The 26690-nt window shown below is 35.5% G+C and overlaps 1 protein-coding gene across 21 annotated transcripts in view; it reads right to left on the bottom strand.

Annotated features, from left to right (window-relative positions):
* The window catches only part of MICAL2 (microtubule associated monooxygenase, calponin and LIM domain containing 2), a 129598-nt gene that overhangs the window by 74042 nt on the left and 28866 nt on the right, over positions 1-26690 (bottom strand). For 20 of the 21 annotated variants that reach the window (XR_005556372.1, XM_039340316.1, XM_039340319.1 and 17 more), the window contains 13 exons: positions 16218-16425; positions 15118-15234; positions 13677-13778; positions 12523-12678; positions 11481-11581; positions 9890-10147; positions 9371-9486; positions 8522-8648; positions 8000-8090; positions 7748-7895; positions 5517-5716; positions 4065-4177; positions 639-695 (listed from right to left, as the gene is read on the bottom strand). Coding sequence is in view for 20 of the 21 variants with exons in the window: in XM_039340316.1 (XP_039196250.1) it covers positions 639-695; positions 4065-4177; positions 5517-5716; positions 7748-7895; positions 8000-8090; positions 8522-8648; positions 9371-9486; positions 9890-10147; positions 11481-11581; positions 12523-12678; positions 13677-13778; positions 15118-15234; positions 16218-16425 (1794 nt within the window). In the remaining variant the exon portion in view is untranslated. Of the gene's footprint in view, positions 1-638; positions 696-952; positions 987-4064; positions 4178-5516; positions 5717-7747; positions 7896-7999; positions 8091-8521; positions 8649-9370; positions 9487-9889; positions 10148-11480; positions 11582-12522; positions 12679-13676; positions 13779-15113; positions 15235-16217; positions 16426-26690 lie in introns of those variants that run through there. The other variant, XM_039340333.1, reaches the window with a different exon arrangement.

The raw sequence follows: 26690 nt of genomic DNA, 5'->3' as shown, positions 1-26690 counted from the left end.
GCATATTTCCAGTGTTTCAAGATGATATAAAATATTACTGGGAACAGATTAAATCTGTAGAGTTTCTTATATCTCCTGTTTTAAGGATCTGTGTCCAAGCAACATCATTTGTAACCTACCTGAGAGATGGGAATGGGACTATTCCCAAATCTCTTAAATGATTCAGGTTGACGGTATCTAAAGCCATAGAAATGCCCTTAAGATAAAACAAGTAAGTCAATTCTATCCTTGATATTTGACACTTGTCACACTACAAGTCTTCAGAGAAGTTGAGCTTCCATTGTCAATGGCAGTAGCCATACAGATTGCAACCACAGATTTGAAGAATCCAATATTACTTGAAATAGGCTAAAGTGAAGTCGTGCTTGTTTAAAGCAGGTTCCAAAATAATGTTATTTTTCTTTTTGTGGACATTGAACTGATGACAAAATGGGAGTTGTTAATAGCTTCAACTATGGGGCAGTTTAACCCTTTTAATAAATAAATAAAAATAATGCTACCTATCCCCTGACTTGTTAGGATTAATTTTAATCAGTTAAAAAGCTGAATGTGAACTCCCTAATATCTACTTTTTTCTAGTGGAGAACAAACTTTATTATACAATAAAAGCATATTTAATAATTAAATTTATTACTAACCTCTTCAAAACTGATGAGACTTTTGCGTCGCCTTTTACTGGTTTCATTTTCTTCCACCTAAAATCAATGAAATCAAGTTAAAAAACATTCACAATTGTAAATGTATAAAAAATCTATTTAATCAAAGAGCACTGGTTAAAATGAACATGCTGTACATTAAAAAATCAAATTAGTTATAAAAGGAGGAAGGACAAAGAGTATAATTAAATTATGTACTAGGTACAATTCAAGGTTTCATTATGCATCTTTCTATGAAGAATTGACTGAAGGACTAATTTTAGGGCACTTTTAATATATTATAAAGCCAGTTGATATTAATGTTTCTCTTTCTACAAACACCAACCTATTCTCAGCAAATTTTGTTATCTATAGTCCAAACTAGAATATGTTTGTTCAGTCTCCTCCATTCTATTCATAAGCTGTGAAATGTGTACAATCTGATTTTTATGTGAAAACCACATAAAACCATATCTGATGAAAATGAAAGCCATTTTGTCTTCTGCCATTCTTCTTTGTATTATTTCGGGAGCACTTTTCTTATTAACCAGCTAAAACACCCAAAAAAAAAAAACCATGAGAAGAGAACAATTACCTGAACTGATAGATTTCAAGGACTTAAGGAAAGCAAAAGATAAAGTCTTTTATTATCCTTATCTATATTCTATTTTTGGTGCAAAAGCAATACACACACACACACATACATACATACACACCATGAATTTGGATTGTGGATTAAACATATAAAATCATTTATTGTATTTATCTGACATCTCACAATAACTCAGGAATCATACAATTCCAATGTCACAGTAGCTCAGAAATCCACCAGGAGATAATATGGTTCCCCTAATTCAAGGTCTGTGTGCATTATTTTGGGCCTAAAAATCCCAGCATTACACATTTTTTGATGACACCACTTAGGAGATTGTGTATATTGCTGTCCCATTCAGGTCCTGGATAAATCACCAGTTGTTATTTATGTAAGGAAGACAGAAGTTATCGGTGATATGAATTAATTTATATAGCTCTCTACCTCTCGAAGAGGTAGAAAGTATCCTGTGAATATTTCAATATTATGTCAGTTGAATAATATTTCAAGCTAATGTGAGTGGCATTGCTGATAAAATTCAACAAAATGAGTTTGCAAGCCACATTATTTCACTTAAGTTTATTTCTTTTGGAACTATTTTATAGCTATGTGTAATGTTCTAAATGATGGACAAAACCACTCTTAGCTCTCCTTTCCAAAATACCAACAGATGTATAGTTCTAAAAATGGTCCTAAAAGTTTTCAAAGTTTTTTTTTAAATTAGACTATTGTCTGTCTAGATAAAAATCATCATTAAGGGTCACATGAACCAGAATTATCCTTCTGCTCTTGGAAGAGGCTATAATAGAAATTCCTACTACTAATAGAAACCAGAATGGGAAAATTGTTTTTATTCTCTCCCTGCCAAGCTATTTGTGTGATCTTCATTCCCAATGAAGCAGGGAAGTAAGTAAAAGAACCATCGATGGGACAGAACTATAAGCACAGTCCTGATTACAGAGTTGTAGATTTAATTCATAGATCTTTTAAAATTAAGTTTCTGAGCATGTTTTTTTTTAATGTTCATATTCACTGTTGTTTGTGTAGTTGAGGGCAGGAAAGCTGGTATAGAATAAAAAAAACAGAAAAAAATTAAGATGTCTAATTTATGTTGACGTGCAAGACTGGAAAAATTACAGTAAGCTACATTGTGAAATACACCATATCAATATTTCAGCAGAGGAATCTACTGCAAACTTGTTTAAAAGGGTGAGCATTTTAACTTCTGCTAAATTGGATAGCTGGGTTTCAATTGAATAAAAACACCAGTTCTGTTTGCATAGCTGAATAAAGAAAGGCTGTTTCCTAAAAAGGGCATATGACTACTGGTAGATAGCTTAATATTCACATGATTTGATGGTATTATTTATAGACTGGTTGGCCTAAGGAGAGTCTTACATTTTGTATTTGGGAGGCTCTCTTAAACTTTATTCATTAGCCTTTCAGAAGGCAGAGCTGATAACAGCTTTAAAAGCACAAAATGCACTCATTGTTTTTAGTTGCTAGTTACTGAAGCTGTTTGACCAAATATTTTTGTTTATTCTCTTATTTAATCAAAGAATCTCTGTAAAATGATACAGGCATGCTGAATTCTCTGGAGGCCTTCTAGGGACACGTAAGTAGATGTAGGGAGAAAATGTAGGGGGGAGAGAAGGGGGAGTTACATTGCATGTGTGAAACCTCACATACTAGAGCAGACATGTCAAACTTGCGACGTCATGTGACATCGCGCAACATATTGGAGCTTTTTAGCCATTGCCGGCAATGGGGTGGCCGTGGTTTTCCGATGACGCCTCCGACCTGTGGGCCGGCAGTTTGACACCCCTGTACTAGAGTGTAGCCATTGTTAGCTGACTATTCAAATCAATGCAGCTAGTTTATGGTGGTGTAAGTTCCATTCATCACAAGAGTAACTAAGTAAAGTCAGATGGCAATTTTAACCAACATACACTCTATCAAACAGTGTCATATGATAGAAGTTGATAGACGAATTATCTAATATACAGCAATTTCATTATAAAAATACTGGAAAGTTTAAGCTCATATTTGAACACAGGTAGTATTATGTAAAGCTGTATCTTTTTCTGATACATAAGAGATATGATAGGATGCTTCATCTCAAAGATCACACTTATTTAATTTTCATACATAGGATGAAATTTAATTTAGTTTTCTAAATTTAATTTAAATTTAATTTTAATGTTCTGAAGTTGTATCTCTATAAAACGAAACTTTCTTCCTGTTCTTCAGCTGAGTATGTCTTGCACTAAATATAAAATTAGTAGTGGGAAGTAACACTCTTTCATTATTAATCATACCTGCAAACTCACACACACTCACTCTTTTATTTTCCTGCTACTATGCAGTCATACCATAGCTGTTCCAATGAAGGATCAACAGAGGGGGAAAAAACATAGTGATCTCTTTCAGAAATCAGCAGAGAATACTTGTCACTGATAAGTAAATTCTCTTTTAAAAACTGTAGTTTCCTTTAATATTAGGTCAATTTGACATCTGTAAATGGAAGAGCAGATTTACTGGAGAACATTTTTCAATAGTCCTATTGAAATAATTTAGCCTCAGGAAATCAAAGGTCAATTTCATAGTGACCTCAAATGGCAACCAAATAGTCCAGGGAAATGTACAAAGTTTGCATGATAGGGAAAGCCATACTCTGATCAAATAACATGTAGATAATTGAGTATAATCCTATTTTTAACCATCATGAGTTACACAGTATTTGTAAGTTTATAAGTGTGCTGTTTATTTTGTACTATGCATGCATTTATTCCTTTATCTGAAGGAGGAGGAAGAAGAAAAAAGATATATAATTTTACTTTTGGTATTCTCTTCCTTGGAAATGTCAAGTTTATGTGATTATTACGGACAAAATTGGATGATTTTGCTGAACAAGGATCAATTCTTTCTCCATTTTGCTTTGTCACAGTACCTGTTCAAACATAAACAAATAAAGTAAATTAAGGCATCATGTATTAATTTGGAAATCATGTAAAGCAAGTTATTTATACTTTCAAGTATTTTTCCCTACAAAACTGCCTTTATAACTCATTGTTAACTTCAGAAAGTTTTTCATTACAAAAAAAAAATTGAAACATTGAAAAAGAAACATTATTATTCAAACTAAATAGTACAGTCCTATCTTCTGAAGTTAGAATAGAGATGAATAGACATTCAGTTCCCACTCAACACCCTAAACTTTACTGCCAAAATTAATAGCAAAATCGCTGAATTTCAGCAGTACTTAAAAAAACATTAAAAATTCAGAGTAGAAGTGGTTTGTCTCCTGTCCCTGGTTCCATTTTTATTCCCCACCATAACAACTCCAAAAACATGAAGTTCTAAAAAGTTGAACATTTTTATAATAACCTCTATAACTGTCCTTCCTACAAATCTGGAAGAAAGACCCAAGATGTGCCTGAGAAATGGATATCAGGCCACTGCTTGGATTTTAAGAAGTTTTATTGGTGGGGATGGAAGGGATTTGCCTGTCAGAGGTCTACCACTTCTATTTCTATCCATAACCACCACATGAAAGGGACATAAAATTTGTCCTTGTCCCTTCCAATGAAGTCAGATGTCTTTCTGTGACTGACTAGAAAGTTGGGAGGTGGATTTAAAGGCTTCAGTCACTCAAACAGTGCCAAATACTGACACAAAAATCACAACACATTGAGCAGAGCTGAGTCTAAGCAAGATGCATATCTGAGTAAACAGCTGCAATCAGCAGGTTGTAATGATTACTTTAAATAAAAGATACTAGTGCATGCCTAAAAGCTCTTCTGTTGTGCAAATTTTAATGCAAAACAGAGCCAAGAGTTGTCCTCTTTTCCACATTGCCATTTTGCTTATGTGAAAGGTGCAAAAGTATATTGGGTTGCGTAGATTTCTAAATATTACTGATCCATATCATAGAACTTAGAAAACAATATATCTAGCAGACAAGGTTCTCAATTAAAAAATGTAATAAAACTGACACAAATATGAAAACCAAGTGTAGGATCACCAACTTTCATAAAACTTATGTAATCAATTAACCAAAATAAGTAATGGCAACAGTGTCTTCTGGCTTTCCAAAACCATTCAAGAATAAAACTGTCCATTCACCCTATTTTGTTATAAAACCTGGTTAACATAGCTAAATCTAATTAGATATTCCAAAGCAGTTACAATTGCAAGAAACCTTGGGGTCAGGTTTAAGGCCAAACCTGAATGTAAAAGTAACAAAAGCTTGTTTTCTGCCTAGAGTAAAAGCAACAGAGCTAACTTACCCACTGCTCTGAGAGGTGTCCCCCTAAATAGCTCATAGAATTTTGAGAGGTACATGACCATACTGAGTTTATCAGGCTCCACAGCAGACACCATTTCTTTCCCAGTTGTGACAGGAGGAATTCCAAATTCACGTTCAGCAATATCAAATGCTAGCTGGTTGTTTTCGACTGCATCTTCTTCATTCAAGGAATCAAAGTCACTTAAGAATTAGGAAGAAAAGTCATATAAGTACAGAAATATCTCAGTCTAAAAACTAAGTCATGGCAACTGGACTTATTTTCTTGTTGCTCATCTCTTACAGTACTTTACAAAATGTTTCTCCCTGTACTAAATCTTTTTGTTTTCAAAGTTTTTCTAAAACATTGTGGGGGGGGAAATCCGTGTTGGTATCCTTGATAAAAAATCAATTTAGTAAGTATTCATACCTATTTACTCTCTTCCACATTATGTTTTTGCCAGAGTGAAATACCACCATCTCCTTACATCATTTCAGTCCAGGTTATATGTACAAAACAATAGTCTATAATTATCCCTTAGAATTCTGACAACCAACCAACCAATGAAAGAAATCCTGAATAAATAATAGAATAATATATATACCAAACCAGAATATGTAAATGTTCAAAATAAATTGTCTTCAATCTTGCATCTTACAGATGTACTGAACTGTTATTTGAATACTTCCTAGAGGCTACAACTAGAAATGATGGGAAGTTAAGTACATAGATATGGAAGACATTAGGTATTAGGAAGAAGCTTAGTATCTGTTGGCATAATAATGTCATTATTCTAGAGAATGATGTTTGCTAAATAAGTATGAAGTAATTGCTAAAATAATAATAATAACAACAACAACAACAACAACAACAACATTGGAAGGGACCTTGGAGGTCATCAAGTCCAATCCTCTGCTCAGGCAGGTAACCCTATATAGTTTCAGACAAATGGCTGTCCAGTCTCTTCTTGAAAACTTCCAGTGTTGGAGCATTCACCACTTCTGGAGGCAGGTTGTTCCACTGGTTAATTGTTCTAACTGTCAAGAAGTTTCTCCTTAGTTCTAGATTGCTTCTCTCCTTGATTAGTTTCCATCCATTGCTTCTTGTCCTGCCTTCAGACACTTTGGAAAATAGCTTGACTCCCTCTTCTTTGTGGTAGCCCCTGAGATATTGGAACACTGCTATCATGTCCCCCCTCGTCCTTCTCTTCGTTAAACTAGACATACCCAATTCCAACAACCGTTCCTTATATGTTTTAGCCTCCAGTCCCTTAATCATCTTTGTTGCTCTTCTCTAGTTCTAGTATGAGCCAATTTGGTGTGGTGGTTAAAGTTCTGACCTAGAAACCAGGAGACTGTGAGTTCTAGGTCTCTCTTAGGCATGAAAAACTGGATGAATGACTTTGGTCCAGACACTCAGCCCAACCCACTTCACAGGGCTATTTTTGTGGAGAAAACAAGAGGTGGGAACATTAGGTACGTTAACTGCCTTGAGCTGACCAAAATATATTAAAGACAGGATAAAAATATAATCATCATCATCATCTCCAGAATTCTTGGGGAACTGGCATATGGATAAAAAAATAAAATGTATTCTCCAAATAATTGACATAATATCCTTCCACAGATGCATTAAGATACACACACACACACACACACACACACACACAACTGGCATTTCAAAGAGCCCTAAGGACCTGGTTCTTTGCCTAGGTTTTGGTAAGGACAATTGATGCCCCTTTCTTCCTTTTGGTTGCCTTCAAGGTTTGTTTTCTTTCTATCATTGCTCTTTTGTCTTGGACTATTTTTGTATTTTTTTTTCCAGACTGTTATGACAATACAAATGGCACACCTCAGTTTTGAATAACCTCTCCCCACATTTGCATGTGAATATTACTCAGCACAGAGTATTTAAAAGAAAACACTGTAAAATAACAAATGCTATGAATTCAGGAAGAAATACAAGCATAAAAGACATCAACTTCTGCTAACGCAAGCAAAAGCAGCATGATTGAAACTCAAGGAGTTCTTTGAATCTGCAAACCTGATATTTTTTTAGAATGGAGCCAAAGACATTAAGGAGCAGAGTCTGAACAAAAAGATGCAGAGAGTGGCAAAATAGATGTTAAAAAGAGAAACAATCTTTATTTACTGTTTTGATTGGCCTGATTCTAGTCTCTATTTTAAAAGGAACTTGGCAATTAGCAAGCATTACATACATATATAAAAACTTACATGAGGTCAGGTCTGAAATGATGCATAATTGCACATAAGGCAAGGCCACTTTTCCACGAACTAGTGAGATCTGTGACATTCACGTTCTTGTATCCTTCGGTCTGTTTCTGACACCAGGTTAAAAGTTTATTGGGCCTTATGTCATATTCTGAAAGAATAATTTTTTTTTTCAAAAAAATAGTACAATCTTTACAACTTTCAAACTCTTCTCATATATGGTGTAAAAAAGAATACTAATGAAAGTTCTCATACCATGTTTTGAAAAGCCAATTGATCTTCTAATGGTATTTGCTCTTTCTAATAGGCAGGGCTGCAGTTCATTTGTAATATATAAATGTTTCACCTAAGGGAAGATAATTATCAATTGAATTCAGAAACGTCACTGCTCAAATCTGATTTATCATTCAATTATCTAAACTGACAATGGATATGCAATCTCCATCTAACCCCAGTTTATATGTTAATTATTATATTTATATGCTATCCTATTCCAAGATTCCAAGTATTTACCAATATTAAAACTCAATAAAACACCATTGTGGTAACTTGCAAATAAGCATCTAGGGGAAATAAATCTATCAAGACATGCATGAAAACCAGGCAGGTCTGCATTTTCTTCATAATCATCTGAGTTTGTTTTCACATTTTACAGGTCAATTATGTAACCACTATATTCATGGCAGTCAAAGTTGAACAGAAATGTTCTAAAAAATATCCACCCTTCCTAGTACTGCTATGAATATAAAGAGTTTTGTTGTTTATATCTTGGCTTACCTGATGTGGCCGAACACAACTTGAGTTCAAATTTGGATATCGTGTGGCAGGGTCAATAGTGTATTGGTCAAAATTCTTAGTGATATTTTCAGGTGTTGTCTGAGGTAAGAGTCTATAAATACTTTCCCTGAAAGACAGCAATAGAAATATGCCTGTTTGTTTTTAAGAGGCATGCAGTTTTCGTCCCTACCTAATGTGCACCCACCTCTAATCGGACAATGAATTTAGATTTGCCATAGTATGAAAAATGCTGATGATGAGAACAACTCAGACAGAAAACAGGTCTTCCTAAAACAGAAAAATAGCTCCGAAGAAGTAAGATTACATCATCCTAAATCATCTGGTTTTAATTTTCCTTTAGCACAAGAAACAACTCCTCCTTTAGCCACAAAACAGCAGTAGGTATAGATTTCACAGCCATTATTAGTCAGCCAGGTTTCTGTTTCCAGCCTGTGCTGTCTTTTGCTTTCCACAAACATGCTTTCTCAGCCCTTATATGACCTATTTCCAAATACAGACACTTGACTTCATCATTACCATACATAAATCCTTAAAAAACTCTCTCAACAACTCTCCTCTCCTCCTTGTAATTGGGCAAAGATTGCAGTGAAGCAAATGAGAAACAAATTGATAACAAAATAAAAACAAGAATAAGATAATAGAAGCATTATCAAATATGGCAGAACTAGGTCACCTAGATGCTACTGAAATACACTGTAGCAACCAAGTGCCCAAGGTCAATAGTAAGGAATGCTTGATATCTAGTTGGCCACGGATTCTTCATCCCTCTGTGAAAAATGGAATTTACTCACTTCTCTAGTATATAAAGACAAACACATATAGATTTACCTTTCTGCTAGGATATCAAGAGGGGGTTTTCCTTGAGCCCAGCTTTTCACCATCCACGCTGTGTCAAATGCAGCTAGGAATCCTCTTGCACAACCGGTACCCATTGGCCAGAACGGCTATGAAACATATCTTTGTTTTAGGTAACATCTAATATAATTCACATTGAAAAAATTCAAACTCTTTATTACAGTCAATGACCAGATCTAGATGCCATCCAGTCACAATATTACAGGGAGAAAGCAGAGAATACAGGAAGGTAAGCAATTTACACAAAAGAGGAGAAAGTGGAGGAAAAACAATCAATAGTTAAGAGCTGGAATATCGGACAATAGTAAAAGTAATAAAAAAAAACTCTTGGTATGGATTGTAAATGCTCCTGAAGTTCCTACCGCTTAAGTTAGAGAATAGTATTATAGCATTCATAATTGCAATATTTACTAGATGATGGTTCACAAAATTATTGTTACAAAGCAAATCACTTTTGAAAGCTATCTTGAACAAATGCGTATTTCATCCTACCTCTACCAAACTGTCTCCAACAAGAGCAACCAACAGTTGATGTCGATGCCTCTCACGTACTAATGCAGCATTTTCCGAGGCATACATAGAAGTAAAATCAAACATGGCCACATCTGGTTGCCCATAGTGATTAATTGCAAAATCTAAGGCAGGCAATTGATAATCAGTCGCAAAGTCGGCAGCTTCTCTTGCATACGACAATAGATTGTTTTGGTCTACATTTTCCATGCACAGCAGCATTTCAGTATCAATAAAATCCTAAATGAAATCACAGATGTCTATTGTTAGAATTCTTGGTTAGTCCAATGGATGCGAGTTAAAACAACTAATTATATATAACAATACAGGATGAAGTTATATGCATACTATATTCTAACAATTTAATTTGCTCTAGATCAACGGTCTCCAACCTTTCTGGCTTTGTGGACTGGAGGAGGGGAGGGAGAGTGGATGGTTCTGCACGAGGGGCGGGCAAGTGCACGCACGCATCTGCAGCTCAATTTGCAGCTCATACAAATGGAGCTTTTGAACATCCACGCATTCACCCACCACTTGCACTACCCAGTTCTGAACAGGCCACCACCCAGGGGTTGGGGATCCCTGCTCTAGACTATTGACTGCATCTAAATCAAACATATATGTGGCTAACTAAAAAGATATTTTTTAAAAAAAACAGATTTCTTTTTAAAAAATTATGAATTCAGACAGTATGTGGAACATAAAATAAAAAGGATTGGAAGAGACCATGCATCTCTCTCTAATGATCTTCCACCTGTTACTTCTTGTCCTGTGCTCAGATATTTTGGAGAATAAGTTGATCCCCTCATCTCTGTGACAGCCCCATAAATATTGGAAGATACCTATCATGTCACCCCTAAACCTTCTTTTCAATGGGCTAGGCATATGTAGTTCCCTTAACCATTCATCATATGGTTAGGCTCCAGACACCTTATCATCTTTATTGTTCTTCTCTGCACTATTTCTAGGGCTTTCTTTGTATTGTGGCAACCAGAACTGGACATAACATTCCAAGTGTGGCTTCACTAATTCAGTATAAAGTGATACTATCACTTCTCATGATCTTGATGCTATTCCTTGATTGCTGCAGTCTAGGACTGCCTTGGCTTTTTTGGCAGCTTCAGCACACTACTGGCTCCTATTTAAGTAACTATTGTCTATTCTATACCTATGTATTTGATTTTTTTTAATCCAGGACATGCCCTGGTTTATTAGTGCTACGATGAGTCCTCTACCTGCATGTTCTCTCTCCATCTCCCTTGAACGCTCAATTTCACTGAAATGTTCTTGAACACTTAAATACAATTTCCTGTTATATTTCAATTTGAAAATTCAGTTCAGCTTTTGTCAAGTTGTAGTTCTTCAGATGTGTTGGGACTGCAACCCCTAGAATTTCCAGTACTTTGGGAATACAATGGCCATTTGGCTGGGAATTCTGGAAATAATCTGTCCCAAATAATCTGGACAGTAGTGATTAAAAAAACAGAGAATCTAAGTTTCAAGTTTCTGTTCCGGCTCAGAGATCAGAATGTGTACTATTATACAGAGAAAAAAATATACACTGGATACCTACATTAATGATGACACCCTTCTCCAAAAGGCTCTGTTTCTTTGCAGTCATCACAAAGTAATGCGTGCTATCTTTATAGTAAACAATATTTTCTAGGTCAATTCCTACAGAAGAATAAAACATGTTTTGGGATGAAAACTCATACTCTAAAACAGTATACATTCCTTAATTTTTTTCTACTTTAATATTCAACAAATTTGGAAAAAACTATTTTCTACCTCCTAAATTTTGAATTTAAGTTCATTCTCAACTATACATTTAATTAAATTCTAACATGACAATGACACTAAAAACAACAGGATCGCATAATAGTTTAGAGATGAACACATTAAACCATGCATGTTCATACATAGTCTAAAATCCTATCCTAGTTAAAAATTATATCACATTAAATTTATCAACAAACAGCATGTTTCCGGGAATCAGATTTCTCCTTGTATGTATGCAAAGTGTTGTGAATTTTTTCGAACAGAACATAATAGGAAAAAATAAAGACCGAGAACATTCTATTGTAAAAAGTCATAAAACATTTTGCTAGTTTTATTGCAATGAGTAGCACCTTAAAAATAACTATGATTTATTTCATACCTAATGCTATGATTAGAGATCCATAATCTATGGCCCTCATATGCAGCTTACATAGGCCTACAGAAATTGTTGCCAAATCGTAGTTTTTATTGTAAGAAAAAGGAAATGATATTAAATTCCTAACTAGACAGCATTCATATTCAATTCCAATTTAAATTTAATTAAAACTACAAGTGAAATTAAATCAATTTGTTTTTAATCCTCCATATTCCTACATCCAAAGGAAAGAGGTGACCCACAACCTAGAAAAAATGTACATTACTGCACAAATATAATGTGGGTAAATTGCTTTTGATTTAACATGATGACTGGATCTGTATATTATAGATTTTTGTGTAAATCAATGAACAACAAAATCTTAAAGAAAATGAATTAAACGTCCATTGCCAATTTAATACACCTACACCAATTTGGTTTCCAGCTTGCTGGATTCTGCCACATTTAAAAGAATACCCACCTGTTTCTTCTTTCAAATCTTGGAAGAATTTTTGATTGAAAATGAAAGCAACACCACTAATCTCCTCCACTTTGGCTTCTGCAGTGGTATTTCTGTTTATAAAATTGGCAGTAATGGCGATAGCTAGCTTTCCACGAAATTCCTTCCTTTTAAAACCTTACAAGGAAAATCAACAAGAGAATGCTTATCAGTTGATTAATACTTTTTTTCCATGAGAAATTTTGGCATTTACCCTAGAACTCAGGTGGAGAGTTTTTAAATTAATTTGGAGCATGAAAATTCTCAAATATTTGTTTCTCTCTCCTGGCATTTCTCTTTTAATTGAACCATACCTCCTCTAACTATATAATTTCCTACATTAGATTCTTAAAACTGACCCTCTTCATTTTTTAACTAGACAGTTCTACATATTTCATATCCAGTGCAAACATTTACAAATCTCCTAAAGAGTCTACTTGTTTTGCTAAAAACTTTCTTGGTGTTACCTGTTGTGACTATTCTATCACATTCCTCTGGTACTTTCCAACCTCAGAATTCATCATTTAAGATAAAGTTCAGTAATTCCAAAGAATTAAATGTGCATCTAATTAAGTCCCAATAGGAATCTGCATAAAGATGTTCAGTCATATGACATAGCATGGGCTATTTAACTAATGTCTCACTGACAAAAGCCGACTTAAAAGTTGTGATACTTATTATTATTAAATCATTGATATTATTAAATTAAGTTTAAAATAGTTAACATTTTTTGCAGCAAATACAATAGGATCTTTCTTTCCTTCCACTTTGTTATTCTCTGTCAAATCCACAATGATGATCTTTTAAGTCAAATTATTGCTTCCTAAAGTAATTTTTCATTAAATATATGCAATATTGTGTATATTCATTTTCAACCCCTGCAGAATTGTGATTTAAATAGCACAGCTTGCCTTTGCTGGAACTTTGGAGAGCTCTGCATTAGTTTGCAGTTTAAAAGTGCATGTCTCTTTCCTTTGCTAATAATATAGCCACCTATATTTTTAAAAGATAAAAGTGTAATAATTTTTAAAAGTCTGATCTACTTTATTGTTCATCATAAACAAAAAAATGAGCAGGCTCTTTATTTCCATTTTAGATATTTGTTCAATTGAATTTTGATACTGTATATAACATACCTTCCAAACTATTTCTTCGGCCATCAGCTCCAATTATGACATGAAATTCAAATTCTGATAAGGGATGATCCATTGGGAGAAATTCAGCTTTCCAACCTATTTCTGAAATCAAGAGATTAACCAGCAAACATATGTCAATAACATGTACAATGCAAATCAGAAAAGTTTGGAAAAACTTCCCTACTTTCTTCTAAGTTAATTTTTTAAAGATTCAATTTATTAAAAATATACATTATAGAAAACACAGATGAAGTGTGTTTTATGGGAGAAATGCTGTCTTTAAATTTGTGGGGGAAAAAGTGTATATTTATTGCAAATTCTCTTACAGTTAAAACAATCTAAAAAATTGGGATTAACCACAACTTAATCAGTTGCTGTTACCAAACTCTCTTTAAAGTAAGGATTCTTGAGATTTTAATTAGCTTCTATGCTCAATTTCATGCTTAACTTCTTTGGAAAAAAATTTCAGAGATAATCCTTCAGTTTGAGAGAAGGCATGTGGTACAACATCTGCTCTAAAATTTGAACATTAGTCAAAATAAATAAAATACACAAACATATGAATTTATTCAGGTCACATATTGAGATGCACATAACATGGAAAATTAATTTTGTTTCAAGCCAAAACAAACACATACTATTTCAGAGGTTCTGCTGAACATGGATGGACAGTAGTTCAACATCAAAAATCCAGAAGGATTTCATCATTTGAGACAAACTTTGGAAAGGTACTAAGAGCTACTCTCTTCTTCTACTTCTCATAGCTTAAGCCAAAACTTTCTTCTCTTCCTCCCTTTATGCTGCTTTTGAAGCCAAGGATATCAGCATTAGCAGCTAAAGGGGAAAGGGGAAAAAAACCTTGGAAAGATGGGGACAGATAAGCTTAGTTCAACCTAGAGCTAAGGAGAAATTTCCTGACAGTTAAAACAATTAATCAGTGGAATGACTTGCCTTCAGAAATTATGGGTGCTCCAACACTGGAGATTTTAAAGAAGAGATTGGACAACTATTTATCTGAAATGGTATAGGGTTTCCTGCCTGAGCAGGGGGTTGGACTAGAAGACCTCTAAGGTCCCTTCCAACTCTGTTATTCTGTTGTGTTCTGTTTGTGTATGCTGCGCTTGAAGTCAGAGTGAGAGCTATCCAAGCAGTCCTTTCATTCACTTGACTTTTCTAGCACCTTCCTTTACTTAGCAGTCATGTACCAGCAACAACTGTGGCTTTCTCCACAAACATTTCTGCCCAGAACACATATTTCCATCTGTGCCTGGACAAGCTACAAAGTTTCATTACAGATACAAATCAAAAATACGTATTGTAGTCTGGACACAGACAAGCCACATAGAACACTTTGCACACTTCTACTCAGATGTAATCTGTTGCACCAAAAATAGCGTCCTATTTTCTGTGTAATACCCCCGTTCAAAGAAATACAACTTACTTTGATTTTCTTGATCTTCAGGAGGTTCCAAAACCTTCACAAATTCTAAATTCACATGGATTTCAACTCCCAGCAGCAGTGCAATCTTGAAGAGGACAAGCTGAAGTTGTCTAATGCCTGTGAAAGAGAAATGTCATGTGTGATGTTTTTGATTATGCATTATTTACCATGTATTTTCATTCTGGAAGATCAGATACCAAGGAAGTTTCTTTACGGTATTTTTAATGTCAAGAAAGGATCTACGCCTATTTATTGGAATCCCATTCCTGTATTTTATAATGAATAATCCATATTGTAAATGGAGGCTGTATTTGAAGTCTGACATATACATCAAGTCCTACTGAAAAATACAATTTAGGTTATCCAGCATCAGTAAGTGCCCAGGTGATGAGTTTAGTAGTTTGACAAAAGGCACTGTGGTTTAAAGCAATATTATGCTCATGCTCTCAAGTTTTCTAGAGTATTTCTTCTGAATTATTTTTGAAGCATACTTACCCCATTAGGTACCATTTTATAAACTAAATTATTAAGTCTTATAATACAATGAGTACATAGTAGGAAGCATATGAAATATCTTTCCAATTATCAGCATAGCTCAAATGAAAGCTTGGGAGAAAAAGGATTTTCAAGCATAAACAATCTCTAGATGAGATGGGTGGCACATAATTCTAATAAATAAATAAATGAACAAATTTTAAAAGAAAAGCTTGGCAATTCTACATGAACACTGAATGTAAAGATAATTTCTGTCAATTGAAATTGATGAAAATTTGAAGGAATACTTTGACATTCAGGTAAAACATACTTGAAAGTATTGATAGGAGGTACAAACTCTGAAAGAGTTAAAATATTCTAGGTACTAAAGCATTTATTTAATCTTCTTCCAAAAATACCTGGCAGTAGTTCTTGGTTTCAGCATTTGAATCCGTTGTAATAAATGTTATACCATATCAGGAAGAGCCCTCAACTATTCAACACCCCCACATCTGCATCTTGGTATTAGGTTGCAGCTAATATTTCTAAACAAAAATATTCACCATGGTTAAAATGGACCTCCATTTTCCTTTTCAGAAAGAAACAATGTTGTAATTATGACTTACTAATATGATCAATAGATCCGGCACAAAACTTCCCATAAAATTTTTTAGCTCCCAGACTTCGAAGATCGTGAATCGTAAATGGCCAGAGATGAAGTACATTGTTTCTTGAAAAAGCATCTCGCTTTTCTATGACAACAACTTTGGCTCCAAGAAAGGCAAGTTCTATGGCAGTTCGCAAGCCACAGGGACCACCTCCAACAATCAAACACTGGAAAAATAAATAAGAGGGAAATTGATTATATTCAGGCCTATAGGGAAATTAAAATTTGCACTGCCCCTCACTGCCAATGAAAAACACATCAAAAACCTTGAGAGAAGCCCACCCTCATCACTTAAATTGGGAAATGTCAAGACAAAAATCAGTTAATAGTATGATATAGGATTCAAAATATTAGATTCAGCAACCTGGTTCAAAGCCACCCTTGGCCATTGACGCTTCCAGAGTGATTATGGGCCAATCACTCTCACCCCAATTTACTTCACAGAAATGTTTGTGGGCAAACATTGAAAGACAAAATGTTATGCCTGCTGTCTCAAATTTCTTGAGTCTAACAAAATAATAACTCCATACAAAATATACTTCCTCAAAAACCTGCCATTTAACTCAGAGATGGATCCTTTATGGTTGACTTTCCATCAATGGCCCAGTTAGATGTTCTTAGTTGTTTTCCTTTATTAAAATACTTGCATAATATCCTTAATCCAGATACTAATTTCTTCCTGAAAACTCCTCTTTCTAAAGCTATTTGCTCCAAAATTGCAATACTGTATATAGTAAACATCCCTTTTGAGCACAGAAGATTGATAAATAAGTGGAAAATTACTCACAGCTAAGCCCTTCCTCAGCTACTTTCCCTTCAAAGCAAGTAGTCAGGTCAAAAACAATGTTCTGACATGAATATGGTTTGTACCAAATTATATAGTTCTGGAAACTTGCTTAGTATTTAAAAAAACCTTAGAAGCAAACAAAAACTTTCAAATATCTAAAATCAACATTAAAAAATTCATTGTTCTTTTGAGAACCAGTCAGTCCTTCAGTATAAATTTGACATATTTGTTTATATATATATATATAAATGCATTCTCTCTCTCTCTCTCTTTCTCTCTCTCTCTCTCTCACACTCACTCACAAACACACACACACACACACACACACACAGAGGATGTGCTGATAAAATGTTAAAACAGTTCTTATGATCGCTGGCAGAAGAAACGGAGAATAAAACTCCAAGTATTAGTATAACATACTATGCTTACTTTCCTCTATGAAATCCAACACATTCTTTGCAGGTAACTATTTCTGCATAGGTAAATTTTGGTCTTCCCCGCTAGATTTAGCATATAAAGTTAAAACTGTACTAAAGTATAACAGGTAGAAGGAATAATCTCAAGAAACAAGAGGAAGAGCCACAACCAAGACAAAGTTCAGATAAGAGAAATCTGAATCTGGAACAGGAATGTAATTTGAGAAAGTGTTTGAGACATGACACACTTCACAAAGATAAAGGGAGGGAGGGGAGAAGTGATTCCGACCTCAAAAATTCTGTTACTGTTAACTTTATAATAAAAGTAGTATTAGCATTCATAACTTTTGATTTCCTAGCCTAGCTACTGTGAAGGACTGAGATAAAGCTACAAAGGTACTTTGTGTGTCAGCTGCTACAATAAAATGTGGTTCACTTAACCTAATTATATGGCCCAGTATTATCTAGTCCAGATGCTATCAAGACTGAGGAAACAATTGGCAGAGATTTATCTGATTTGTCAGCACATTTTTGTTATATTAACATGAGTTATAATTAACATTGCTAAAGAGTTATATACAAAATTTAACAGTACTCAACACATGCACACCATAAATGGTTTAATCTATTCTGCCCTGCCAGGCAAAGATGTATGTATGCATATGAGTTTGTGCATACATACAAACAATGCCAGTTGTAAAAAGTGACTCATTCAAACGTTTTCAAGGAATATTCTTTTATTACTTAAAATACAATTCTTTTGAGCAATGGTAAGATAAACACCACCTACTTTTCTCTGAGGCATGGATTATGCCACAATCTGAGAATACCATCTAACATATTTACATTTGCTATTAATTAATTACTTTGTAGTTTTGTTTATCAAGATTTCCTACTAAACTACACTTGTTATTTGCCATTCATACTAAAATATGAAATACAATACACTTCTTAACTGCATTAAGCACATAGTGTTAGACTCTTGTATTTATCAAATTATAGATGAGATTGAACAATTATTTCTCAATTACATTGAAACCTGAAGATACATAAAGAAAAAAAAACATTTAATATACAGTGCAGACATCTAACTTTGCACAACAGACTGATTCCAGACTTTTTCTCCATTTCCAAATCCAGTTAATCTAGTTAATCCATTTATGATGAAAGGGAGCAAATAAGACACAACGTGCTAGGCAAAGACTCAATAAGGAGAACAGTCAGAAAAACAGCCCCATCAGCGTCATTCTGGGCTCATAGACTGACAGATAGTTTATATTAGCTTGAGTTCTGGATTTATGCCTGGTTTATGAAATGCCTTCCGTTTAACTCATTCTTCTGTTTGTAAAATTGGAATCTAAAGAAGAGAATTATTTCAAAAGCTATCTTCTACATTTTATTTACTTTATTTATTTATCTCCCAAGTACAAAAATTTTGTGCTTGGGAATTCTGCATCTTGGTTCCTAACTGCAAGAGTTCTAAGAAGTCTAGCAATTTTGAATCCTAAACATAACCAGTTGAAATAGGATAACAAAGCCACTGACATATTATTTACATTGTACAAAAGAGTTGTATGATATATCTTAGATTTTTTGGATGTGCCCCATTTCTATCTTTTTAGAACTAAAGTCTGATTGGATTTTTAAAGGCCAAATAATTTTAAGGCTGTTATCAGGTTTCCTCTGATGTTTTCCTTTGGTTGATTTGCAGCAAAAAATTCAGAGTGTGAAACAAGAGTTGACAGACAGAATTTGCTCTAGATCAGTGGTTCTCAACCTTCTTAATGCCACGACCCTTTAATACAGTTCCTCATGTTATGGTGACCCCCAACCATAAAATTATTTTCGTTGCTACTTCATAACTGTAATTTTGCTATTGTTATGAATCGTAATGTAAATATCTGATATGCAGGATGTATTTTCATTGTTACAAATTGAACATAATTAAAGCATAATGATTAATCACAAAAACAATATGTAATTATATATTGTGAAATATTTATTTCTAATTACAAATAAATGAAATTTTGGCATTGTAGTCCAAGGACTTCAAGTCAGATTCCCTTTTTAAAAAAATATTCAAATGCATTGTGCAAAAACAAATAATGGTAATCCTGTGAATTATGTTGAATTTTTATCATTTTTGATGCTGACATTTGATCAGAATTGCAAATTAATGGTGGAGAATTGGGCCCCAAGCCTCTGTAAGGTAAGCTCATACCTGGCAAGGAAAGATGAACCCATATAAAAACTTCCAAGGGGAAAGATGGCAATTAATTAGCCCCCACTCCAATTTAACTGACAAGGACCACCATAATTTCTCCACAGCTTGCTCCATAATTGCTCCACAGCTTACTCTGGCATTTTGCATCCAAGCCAGAGAAGTTTTTTCCTCCAAGCAGGAAGAAGGATCTGCTCTCAAGAGTTAAGCCTGAGCGGCAGAAACCCCGCATGCGGCTGCCCTTCATCCATGCTCCTTTCACTCCGGTGGGAGGAAAGGAGCTGAAGAATGCGAAGCGAGAGCCAGGCCCCTTCCTTTCCCGCTCACGGCGTCCCTCCTTCCTGCCTGCACTCACACAACCCTCTTAACTTCAAGTGTCTCCGAAGAGAGTCAGCTCAAAGTTACAATTGATGGGTTGTTGTTCCTGTTCATCTTTTGTGTTTCGTTCGAAGCGCCATTGTACATAGTTTCATCTTCGGGACTTCCCCCCTGCTCCCGAGATTTGCTCACGGCACCTTTCACGCCGCGTATCGTCCTTTTGCGCGGCACTCACACCTAAAGACCTCAGGAGGGATAGACCGGAAAGATGAGGGACACCGCTGGTGCGGCTTTTTTGCAGCTCCAGCAAAAGAACCTGGGGGAAGCAGCCCCGACGACAAAGTCCCTTCCACCACCACCCAATCCTCTTCTCAGACATTGCACCCACGTGAAAAACCAGCAAACCCTCCCCCATCTCCCCAGGCCAAGGGGTGCAGGATGAAGCAAATTTTGGTCAAAATATGCCTTCCACGAGGAAACACTTACCTTGAGATGCTTTTTCTATTGTCCCATCTATTAGCTTCTCTATGGGCATGGGAATATTGAGGGAGGGGGGGCTCTCTGCTTTTCTACAGATACAATTTCGCTGCACGATAAAAAATGGTTAAAAATCCTGTCATGTGATTGATTGAATTATTTCCACCCCTCTTTTCCTCCTAAACTCCCCCCCCCATTTTAGAACAATACTCGGCAGCTTTTTTTCATTATGTCAGACAAAAATGGCTGATGACAGAGAGGAGGATCACGGCTGCAGTTGCCAGGGAATGCTTGGCTCTCCTCGCCGCTACTGTGGCTACAGAGGCTTCAGCCGCAAGGTGAATGCGGAGGTTGATTAAAGTCTGGTATCTCCCAGTCATGCCTTGAATGTAGGAGGATAACTCTTCCTGATTCCTCCCTTCTCTTCCCCCTCCCTTTGCCTACTTCTCCAGGCTAGGAAAGTCTATAGTGTCTTGGTTCCTAAGACCATCGGAAATATGTATTTTCCGATGGTCTTAGGCGACCCCTGTGAAAGGGTTCTTCGACCCCAAAAGGGTCGCGACCCACAGGTTGAGAACCGTTGCTCTAGATAATAATGATAATAATGATGATGATGATAGTCCAGCCCCCTGCTCAGGCAGGAAACCCTACACCATTTCAGACAAATGGCTGTCTAGTCTCTTCTTAAAAACTTCCAGTGTTGGAGCATTCACAACTTCTGGATTAATTGTTCTAACTGTCAGGAAATTTCTCCTTAGTTCTAGGTTGTTTCTCTCTTTGATTAGTTTCCATCCGTTGCTTCTTGTCCTGCCTTCAGGTGCTTTGGAGAATAGCTTGACTCCCTCTTCTTTGTGGCAGCCCCTCAGATATTGGAACACTGCTATCATGTCACCCCTCGTCCTTCTCTTCATTAAACTAGACATACCCAATTCCAGCAACCGTTCCTTATATGTTTAAGCCTCCCATCCCCTAATCATGTTTGTTGCTCTTCTCTGTACTCTTTCTAGGGTCTCAACATTTTCTTTACATCGTGGTGACCAAAACTGGATGCAGTATTCCAAGTGTGGCCTTACCAAGGCATTGTAAAGTGGTATTAACACTTTATGTGATCTTGATTCTATCCCTCTGTTAATGCAGCCTAGCACTGTGTTGGCTTTTTTGGCAGCTGCAGCACACTGCTGGTTCGTGTTTAAGTTGTTGTTGTTGTTGTTATTAGTGAAATCATCCTTGTTGCTCTTCTCTGTACTCTTTCTAGTGTCTCAACATCTTTTTTTACAACGTGGTGATCAAAACTGGATGCAGTATTCCAAGTGTGACCTTACCAAGGCATTGTAAAGTGGTATTAACACTTCTACCCCTCTGTTAATGCAGCCTAGCACTGTGTTGGCCCTTTTGGCAGCTGCAGCACACTACTGGCTCATATTTAAGTGATTTTCCACTAGGACTCCAAGATCCCTCTCACAGTTACTACTATTGAGCAAGGTACCCCCTATACTATACCTGTACATTTGGTTTTTCTTGTCTAAATGTAGAATCTTACTTTTTTCACCACTGAATTTCATTTTGTTAGATAGCACCCAGTATTCAAGTCTGTCCAGATCCTCCGGTATCTTAAGCCTATCTTCTGAAGTATTGGCTATTCCTGCCAGCTTTCTATCGTCTGCAAATTTGATGAGTTCCCCATCTATCCCCTCATCCAAGTTGTTGATGAAGATGTTGAAGAGCACTGGGCCCAGAACAGAACCCTGGGGCACCTACTACACACTTCCCTCCATGTAGATGTGGTTCCATTGAGGACCACATGCTGGGTTCAGCTGGTCAGCCAACTACAAATCCATCTGGTGGTGCTGCTGTCTAACCCATATTTTTCTATCTTATCTGTTATCTTTCTAGAGTCTCAACATCTTTTTTACATCGTGGTGACCAAAACTGGATGCATTATTCCAAGTGTAGTCTTACCAAGGCATTATAAAGTGGTATTAACACTTCTATCCCTCTGTTAATGCAGCCTAGCACTGTGTTGGCTTTTTTGGTAGCTGCAGCACACTGCTGGTTCATATTTAAGGACTCCAAGATCCCTCTCACAGTTACTACAATTGAGCAAGGTACCACCTATACTATACCTGTGCATTAGGGGTTTTTTGCCTAAATTTAGAATCTTACTTTTGGATACTTAAATGGATAATATTTCAACCTTGGTTAGCATTAAGGAACCCCTTCCATCTTTCTTTCATCCAAAAGGTTTTTTGAGTGATATTGTATGAAGAATTCTATATAAAGTGTCAGCTGATTATATTTTCTATAGACAAACTTCATTTCTGATAAAAAGAAAATCATTGCATATATATTTCTAGTGTACCTAAAGTCTAGTTTCCACTCCAATTCAAAGTTTATTACAATTTCAGATTTGTTAAGGCCCTACTTCTATTCTAATCTTTTAGCCAGCATAATATACAATAATAATTTTGCTGAAAAGAAAGCAAAGAGATTATGCACATACAAAGACAATTGATAGCACCTGCTAATCTAAAATAACCTAGAAAAAGATGCAGCTGTTTTAAGGATTTGAAGAGAGGTGCTTCATTCATGTTCCAGGCAAAAAGTCGTTTTGTAGGTCAGAATCCACCTCCCACACTCCAAAGTCAGGTATATGAAGCATAATTGCTTTATGCAGTATGCATCTGGTATCATACAGATTTGATGCCTTATATTTTCATCTAAGGAAATACTTCAAGTAAGCATCAATTTGTTCCAACTTATATAGCAGATGTTATCAGGTAAATTTATCTCACTCCTGAGGATTGTTATAAAGCAATATTGTAGATGCCAATATCCTCAAGGAAAAAGCTCCTTTGTTCATATTAGTGCATAGGAATGCAGGGAAACATACCTCCAAGTTATTTTTGAGATAGGAACAAAGTCATCTGCCGGGACACTGGATTAAGTAGATCGTATTTGGTTTGGCAAGTGAATTAAGCAAAATTGTGTGCATTTTTTATTAAAAGCTGTTAAGAAAGCCGCACTCAGAATTCAGTACTCCTGAGTTTAATAGGAACTATACCTAGGATTATAGCTATGTCCCACAGTTTTTGTTTAATGTAGAATTTGGTCCTTTTTAAGACCAAAGTTTAAATCTAAAAATAAAATCCTTGTCAAATATGTTTAAGTTAAGCCCTACCAGATATTCTATGCCACTTATCAGAGTGACAAACTAGTTTAAGAGTTTTATTAAGCATGGTTATAAATGTTGCTCACAGGGAATTATCATTCCCTTTAAGTAATTCTGAATATCATTTTATATTTATAAAAGAGCTGTTTTGTTTCCTGTTACATTAAAAAGTTAAACATTCTAATTTAACAAACTTGATCCATTATATATTTTAAATAAATGTTAATAACAGCAAAATTAATATATCTTTATATAACTGTAGCTATTTTAAATATTGTTTGGCCAAATATTTTGTTTCTATGGCATTTCTGTAAAATAAATTCTGCTCCTAAACAAAATCTACCCTTTCCCCCCTCCCCTCTCTCATATATTGACCTATGCTTGGTTGATTTAAAATCAACAAAAGGCAACATCACTTGAGACTTCAGAGCAGAATTTAATACATGAATCCTATTGCTACATACATAATCATGATTCTATTTCAATAAAGGCATCCAGAGGTCAAAATTAATTACGGTGAACGTCCTCACGATAAAGCACTGCAAAAGTGATTGCTATAATTTATTTTCCCTGTCCTCTGCATTGTCAAATGAGTGAAGATGGGGTAGTGAAAATTCCTTGTCTTAGAGCAGGGGTCTTCAAACTCAGCCCTTTTATGACTTGTGGACTTCAACTCCCAGAATTCCTCAGCCAGGCAAGCTGGCTGAGGAATTCTGGGAGTTGAAGTCCACAAGTCATAAAAGGATCGAGTTTGAAGACCCCTACCTTAGAGACCTTCAGTTACAATCTATTTTCTGATAAGCATGACAGTTTGCTTGTTTGCTCGGACTTTGATCTGTCCTTAGGATAACACACACTCATTCTATTGCTGGTTCACTGATATAGCTCTGTGACTTTACTCTGCCTTTGTTTCTTTGACCCAGCTTAAATTCTTTGATCTTTTTTTTTTTTGGTTCCTCTTTTATTCAATACTATAGTTAGCTCCCCCCCTCCCCCTGCCCATAATTAGTGACAACTTTTTATTCTTTGTGGTTTGGATTAAATCTGTTTTCTGTTCCTTTTGGGATATTTTGATTTAGATGTAAGAATCTGCAAGAGTTTTACTTTCCTTTCACCTTTGTGACTGGCAACCTACCTCATTCTTCCTGAACTGGTCACAAGGTTGCCTTGAGCACCTGCAATAATCCTTCAGTAGAACTGATTTCTCTCACTAGAAGCCAAAATATTTGACTTGAATAGATAAGATCCTTGTTTCAGATATACGAACTTTCATTAATATGAAAAGCAGCTTCTGGCAGGCTAAATTCTAGTTGCCTGCATGTCGAGGTTTGAATCTAAAGAATCATTTTCCTGCTCTTTTGTAATGTATTTTAAGGTTTCTCAACATGGCCAATTGGTTGCATCTGCACCTTGTTTACAAAACAGTTCTTTCCCAACCTCTTTGCTTTCCACTTTTCCACCCATTATAGCACTCCCAAGTCTCATTTCATTAGATTTTTTGCTACTAACTGCATTTGGATATGCACATTAGTTATATTTTTAACATTTTATTTCCTAACGTTTTCATAGCCATACTGAGTCCAGAGAACCACATTAAAGGCCATGTGCTAGCAAAGGGAGAAGCAACTAAACCCAAAGCAGAACAGGCATCCCACTTAGGCACTTATCCCCATATGCACTTCTTAAATGCATAGGCTTATATTTGATTCATCTTTTTTCTCATTCCTTTTCACATTATTCTCCAAACTTCAGAGGAATATAACAGCTTGTCCTGCATTAAGACAGCTTAGCTCCTGTCCATTTAATGTAGTACTATCTACATGTATCATCTCTTTGGGTAATCAAGTGGATGTGAATTTATAATTTTGAACTGGAACCTTCCACATATTGTATTGAAAGATAATTAAGAAACCAATTATCAAGCGAACTGGGTGGGGAATCACCTTCCATTTCAAATGTTGCTGGTCATTGACTGAATAAATAACCTTTCATCTTCATTTCAGTTTATGTTCATTGAGAATAGAAGAGACTGTTGAAAAGATGCAGATTTCCAGTGAGGAAATGGCTGCAGACATCATGGCTGGAAAGCAGGTATGTCTTTGAAGATTAGCCTGAGGCTTACTGTACTTGCAATGCTAATTTATCTTTTTTCTGTAGCATCAAACAGGTTCCTATACTATCTTGTCCTATCCTGTCTGCTTTTATTTCCCCTTTTCTATCCACATTTGAATAGCATTTAGACCCCAGAAAAATCTCGTAGCATTTAGGCCCCAGAAAAATCTCATCCTTCATATTAATTAGAATCTTTATGCTATTTTATTTTATACTTTTGAGGCTGTGTAGATCAATACTTTTCTGTTTCATATATGCATTACTAAACTGATTTTTAAAATTCACCATCAACTTAATTCTGGGTTGTACTGCTGATTTAAATGTTACTAATGTTAGATGGAAGCATGTAATGCAGTCAACAAACTAGGTGTAACTTTAAAAATAGAAAAATTATATTCCTTGTTTTCTCCTGAAAACACACATATCATCTGCCATTTTGATTATTCTGACTCTTGCTAGTAGTGTAAGAACTGATTTCCTCACTGTTCATCACTGGGTTTTAATCATACCTTTCTCATAGTCTGGAACAGCTTCCCCACAATGACTCATCAAGACCCACATCATCTACCTCATAGCCTTAAGTTTCCTATAACTTCACTATGACATTACCCACAAATATCTCATCTCTTATTATTTAACCATCTGGCCTGCCTTCATCATCTCCTACGAATACTGTGCTTCCCATGCATGTTCTAGCACAGTATCCATTAAAAAAAAATCAGTATCAATACCTTTCTAAAATAAATAATTCCATTCATTCTGCAAAGCTCTCTTAAACTGTCAAAACTATAGCTAAATACCCCTTCCAACTGCACTATTGGAAGACTATAAGCAATATTCTTAAAAAGTATCTGTACCAAGTTCATTCTGTTGGCATTAAACCAAAATTAATCTCTTCAAGCAAGATATTCCTGAAGTCAAATGTTGTCTGT

The sequence above is a fragment of the Crotalus tigris genome, unplaced genomic scaffold (assembly GCF_016545835.1).
Source record: "Crotalus tigris isolate CLP2741 ecotype Arizona unplaced genomic scaffold, ASM1654583v1 scf7180000017744.3724543626:3957646, whole genome shotgun sequence".
NCBI lineage: Eukaryota > Metazoa > Chordata > Lepidosauria > Squamata > Viperidae > Crotalus > Crotalus tigris.
The sequence above is the reverse complement of the archived record's forward strand: the minus strand, read 5'-3'. Positions and strand labels throughout refer to the sequence as shown.